General features: G+C 37.5%; 1 protein-coding gene across 1 annotated transcript in view; it reads right to left on the minus strand.

The window, feature by feature from the left end:
- ADGRG6 (adhesion G protein-coupled receptor G6) overlaps nt 1–6,000 on the minus strand; it is a 132,036-nt gene that overhangs the window by 19,778 nt on the left and 106,258 nt on the right. Inside the window, exons 18-22 of the mRNA XM_057528194.1 lie at nt 5,930–5,933; nt 4,713–4,833; nt 3,088–3,215; nt 2,112–2,380; nt 828–924 (exon numbers count right to left, since the gene is read on the minus strand). Coding sequence (XP_057384177.1) covers nt 828–924; nt 2,112–2,380; nt 3,088–3,215; nt 4,713–4,833; nt 5,930–5,933 — 619 coding nt within the window. The remainder of the gene's footprint in view (nt 1–827; nt 925–2,111; nt 2,381–3,087; nt 3,216–4,712; nt 4,834–5,929; nt 5,934–6,000) is intronic.

Here is a 6,000-nt window from a genome sequence, read left to right on the forward strand (position 1 = left end):
AAAGGTCCCCAAAATGACACTGCTTGTCCCTGGAGCTAATCTTTCTTTCCATATGGAAGTTCCCCTAGAATCTGAAATTCCTGACCTAGATGCTTTATTTCCCACTAGTTCTCGTGGGGGCTTTTGACTGCTACTTTGGAAATATAAATGGGAAGGCCAGGAGGAATGGAACAGGATTGGATACTGACTGGATATAAAATTTTTATCCATCCATGAAATGTGCACAGAAATGTGGCATCACAGTCAGGAGTAAGCTCTTTATTCATTCAGTAATTCAGTCAATCAACAAATAATAATATTGAGTACCATGTACTACATAAAATACAAGAGAACTAATTGCCAAAACTGAATAGTTTAAAAATCTTAGCTTCAGTGATCTCACAGTCTGAAGGGAATTTTCCAAATTATTCAAGATCCATTCTCTCCACTTCCACACAACACTCATATTGGCATTTTATCCTTCACTGTCCGATGCTGCTACTTAACTCTCTCGAAGATGTGTGTGGTTTAAGGAGGTGGGAGAATCACAGAATCTCCTCAGATAGAATAGGTCTTCTGTGTCTAGAAGACAGTATCTTACACTTCTTCTGAATTCCCCCAGATGAGAAAGCACAACATTAATATGGAAAAGCAGCTCACACAGTTCAGAGCATTTGACTGAATTCATCTGTGGTGTAGCAGAGACCTTGGCAAAGACATACAAATACACTTCAACCTTCCAAAATAGAAGCTCACTCACTATTGGGATGGAAACTCACATTAAACTTCAGCAAACAGAGGATATATACTCATCACAAATAAATTCCCAACAAGCTTTTATTACTTACAATTCATCACCTTGTTCTTTTCCATAACTCTCTTTTCCATAAACTTCATTTTGGTTTCTGCTTGCTAGAACAATGGACACAACTAAGGCAGGCAGACCTGTTATAACAAGACCATGATAGAAACAACTTTTCTGAAGCATCTGAAAACTGCTTTATAAGACTGATAATGGCAAGGGGGAAAAAAGAAAGAAAACACTCCATATCATAGAATCAAATTTCTTAGAACAGGCAACTTGGTTAAAAACAACAATAAAATCCCTTTTGTGGTGTGGAACATCCAACTTTAATTAGAAGCAATCTAAACCTACTCTTAAATGACAGATATTTAAATATTCTGTTTGCTTACTGGTACCCACTAGAGTACCAGGACCTGATTTATACTGTATGCTTCACCAGAAAATGTAGTTTCATTAATGACACCTGTCAGACTGCCTGAGTTCAGGTAAGAAGGTAACTACAGCTTCATTTTGCCCCTTTCTATAGAAGGAAAAGTCTTTAGAAAAAGTTGGGGGGAAAACAATGGGGACAGAAAGTCTTTATAGTCTTCTCTTTTCTCTCAAGAGAACCAATATAGTATTTCCATGTATGTTTCAGTGGGGAAACGCTACACCACCTGAACTCCCTGAAAGGTGCTTTCATTGCCTCCTAAGGTGGTACTGAACACCTTGGAAACATCTCATTTCTACATTGCTATCTGAAAAAGAGATTTGTGAGAAAGCTCGAAAATGCCTGGTCCAATACAAAACCCAGATAAAGGAGCCCAGTTAGAAGACTGCAAACAGGCTAACACAGCCGTCCATGCGTGGCTGAGGAATCATGGTAAGAAGCTCAAAGCAAGAATTCTGTCAGTATTCTGGCTGCACACACAAAAATAACCTTCTTGCTCAGGTTTCCAAGACATGGGCATGTGTTTAGGGCGAGTAGAGTTAGTTCCGAGTCTGAGCTGGCCTTTCTATTTTGAAATATAATAGAAATGCACCACTGTCTGCCAGCTGCTTCTTCAGACTTGGGTGGGCTGGCTCTGGACACAGGAAATAAGGTGGTGGTGACTCAGGAGAGCAAGGGTTTTTTCCCTTTACTCCTGACTTTAGTGAGGAATGTTGAACAGTTTTTAAAAACACCGTTCTGAGGAAGCCCCTTCCTTGGGTTATGTATATCAAATCCACATCATTCACAATTTTGAAGTTTCTTTTAACAGTGCTATTCTTTCAAAATAGGATTTTCCTATGAGAACCTAGTGATTTCCATGATGGAAAAAAAGAAAACATAATTTAGGAGGCTTACCCCAGCCAATGATGCAGAATTTCAGTATGTATCGGCGAATGTAAGTGTTAAATACTTTAACCAGGGCAATGTACATATGAATCGCTTCTAGCCCCATCCAGGTAAAGGTAGCTAGAAGGAAGAAATGCAGCAGGGCTGCAATGGCCGTGCAAAGTCCATCCACATGAAACGAGGTGATCCAGCCGTCCAGGAGGAAGAGGAGATTCAGGAACAGCAGGGCTGTACTCAGGTTCATCAAGATTTTGGAGGGATAATCCCTTCGTAATTTTCTAAAAAAAGGACAAAAGAAAGATATATGAGAATAATATTGTAAATAAATCTTTTAAGCACAGGCAGTAAATTCGTATCTTATACAGCTCTGCAATAGCCTAGGTAGTACCATCTTTATGACATGGTTCCACTAGGAGGAGGGCTAAAGATATAGGAGTATTTCGCAAATTATAAAGACTTTTTTAAATACTAATTTTATTTCAAAACTGTTTCCAAAATTTCTAATTGGTTACAACAGATTGATTTTTTTAATCCAGGAAAAATTTTAGATTTATAAAAAATGATATTTTTGTTAAAAAACAATTTCCCTAAAATTTGTTGATGTTTCTTGATTTTTAATAAGGTCAGGATCCTTTTTTAAAAAAAATGTCCTGTTTCAAAACCAATCTTATAAGATTTGTGAAGCAAATGTTTTCATCTTTTACCATGTAGAAAGCATTTCATACAATTGTTATTTACTTAAATGCTAATCATCTCTAACAGGCTTAAATACATTTTATCAATAGAAATATAGTAACTATAAATTAAGATTCTAAACGTGGGAAATTCGTGATATAGCTTATAAGAAATCTGAACATTAAAACTGAACCACTGTACGTGATTCACAAAGTGTACATGTGTTTTTAAAAGCTGAGGCAATTCTGTTATTCACATTCTGGGACAGTTAGCTCTGGATTTGGCAGATAGAAAAAAAAAAAAAACTTACTCAAAAGCAACATATGTCAGGAGGGTAGCTGCTGAAAAAATAGCAGATATTCCACACCCAATATTGGTAATGAAGGTGAGAACTTTAGTGTTTTTTCCATCCAACTGTGAGGCAGTTCCTTGAAGGTCCTACCAAAAACATGAGAAGCAGTTGTAAGAATCTCTCTTTTCATGAGAACGGTGTTTTGTTTTATTAGAAAGTTCACTGATAGCACTTAGAATCTCAGCTCAATCTTAGGGGCTAAAAACAACAGTGTGAATCAGGACATGCGTACCTCGTTTCATTGTGCTTCCCTTCACTGTACTTCGCAGATACTGCATCTTTTGCAAACTGAAGGTTTGTGGCAACTCTGAGTTGAGCCATTTTTCTAACAGCATTTGCTCACTTTGGGTCTCTGTGTCATACTTTGGTAATTTTCACAATGTTTCAAACTTTTTCATTATTGTTATATTTGTTATGGTGACCTGTGATCAGTGATCTTTGATGTTACTGCTATGATTCACTGAAGCTCAGATGACGGTTAGCATTTTTTAGAGCAATAAAAATTTTTTAATTAAGGTATCTACATTGTTTTTTTAGAGATAATGCTATTGCATATTAACAGGCTATAGTATAGTATAAACATAACTTTTATATGCACTGGGAAGCCCCAAAATTCGTGTGACTCATTTTCTCTCAATATTTGCTTTATTGCAGTGGTCTGGAACTGAACCCACAAAAAAATCTTTGAGGTATGCCTGTACTGGAATTTCCGTTTATTGCACTCTTGTGGATCACTCCATGAAACAAAAATGTAGCATTATTTGAGAGAGTTGCACATTTTTTTTTATCATTACCCTGTTACCCAAGCTCTTTGCACACCAGTATAACTGGAAGAGCAAAACCACTGGGGGCCTAACAAACTGGAGAGGAGGTCATTATCTTGCATAATAAATGACCAGACCCTTCCTATCATTTGCAAGGCTGGGGACACAAGTGAAAATGGAGGCCACCGTGGCCCACGTGACCAAGCCTTTAGGTGGGCCCTGGGTTCTTTGATTGGTAGGGAGGGGCTCAGCCGAGACAGCCAGAGGCTGGTGCTGGTGTGTGGCTGGCCAGTCAGGGAATAGCGCTGAGGCTCTTACTGTGGTCATTTCAGAGCTAGGTATGTGTCAGGTGGGGTGGTCTGTTTTTTTTTTTTTTTCGTAAATAAGAAGCCACCAAGAATTTGGGGGTCATAGTTTTTTGATACCTATAGACCTGAAAGGGTGCCACTTAAAAGTGTTAGGGGTTGTTGTGAGGGGAAAAAGTAAACATTTTCTAGTATGTGAATACGAAGCCTTAATTTTAATTTCACTGTGCAGAGGGAGGCAGGCTTGCAAAGTCCAGGCCTGGTAGGAAAATCTTTCTTTTCTTCCTTAAATGTAGAATTGGGTTAGGGATAAATCTTGAATGAAGACCAACCACTCAAGCCTTGGTTGGAGGAGAAAGGCATCTCCTATGCAGCTGTTTGAAAACAGAGCCTTCTTGGAGAAGGGACATATTCCAAAAGGAATATCTGGTTTAAACTTTTAGGTCTTAAACTATGAAAAAAAGTTTGTGTTATAAGTTTTCATTCTATAATGTTAACTTTCTTTACTTTTCACCAAAATGTCAATAAAATCTGCTACTGACACAAAGACCTCCATATCTGTAGGAGTGTATGTGTGTGAAATCATGAGATGGGGCTCAGTTCCAGGTTTGGCTGAGGAGCAGGTAACAGGTTCTCTGTAACACCAAGAAATGCACAAAGTGATCGAATTTATCTAGTGGGAGCAGAGACTCAGGTCAGAGAGGACCGTCCCTATCCTCCTCTCCCAGGAATCCCTCAAAACACTGGGAGGAAGTGGGTCTCCCACGGCACACGGGATGGGGTTTGAGTCAGTGCCACTTGACTCACTGGTAGCTTTTACCCCGACCAAAATTTTGGTTACTCCAGGATTTGATGAGGTCAGAGAAATATCTTGGGAACCTCCAAAGGACCTGTCATTACCTCTTGAAAAACCTATGGCTCCCATTTAGATGAGGCAGTATACTTGCAAGTCACAATTAAAGCCACAATTTAAAATGTAAACTGAAAAAAATAATGCTGCTCACGGTTATACATTTACACACAGTTCTCACGCTGTTTTATACTTTTAGAGAATGAAGAATATGAAAATATTTATTCCTCTGACTTAGCCAACATGAGAATGTACTAATGTTAAAAATAAGAAAATCAGTTTTACTACAAATAAATGTAGCAGAGGATATGAAATTTTTCATACATTTGTAGATTAGAAGATATAATTATGAATCTGGGGTATGTTTTTAAATTTCTCATATGGTGAATGTGTCATGGGGCAAGGTAGACTCTGGGAATATCTTACACAAGTGAATACAGAGTTTATACATCAAGAAGGACTCTTAACAAGGTTGTGGTGGTCTGGAAAAGCTGAAAGGATATGGGCACATCACCAGAAAAGATAAATTCTGGGAAGTTTTTCTTCCAGAAGTTTAGAATCTTATAAAAGCAGCCGAAGTGGAAAATGGAAAAGTAGCACTGAAAAATGCACATATCCATATACATGTAAAACTAATTATTTAATCAAATGACAACAGAAAAAGTAATATATAATTACAAATTCATAACAAAATTTAAACAATATTTGGAAAAACTAACCATTCAAAGTAACAGGAAGCCAGACTTTGGTTACTTATACGTCATCTCTGAATAGTGACTGTTACTGTTATCTATTTATCTAATATTAGACTTACGATACACACAATCATGCTCAAACACACATGCAGTTGAAATAATTCAATGAATTAAGCTAAAGCTTACATACCTGAAAGATTAATGATGCAAAAGAAGCGTTTTATGAAAGAATGATGCTGTCACTTTTCAGAAAAAAG

The sequence above is a fragment of the Balaenoptera acutorostrata genome, chromosome 14, assembly GCF_949987535.1.
Source record: "Balaenoptera acutorostrata chromosome 14, mBalAcu1.1, whole genome shotgun sequence".
Classification (NCBI taxonomy): Eukaryota; Metazoa; Chordata; class Mammalia; order Artiodactyla; family Balaenopteridae; genus Balaenoptera; species Balaenoptera acutorostrata.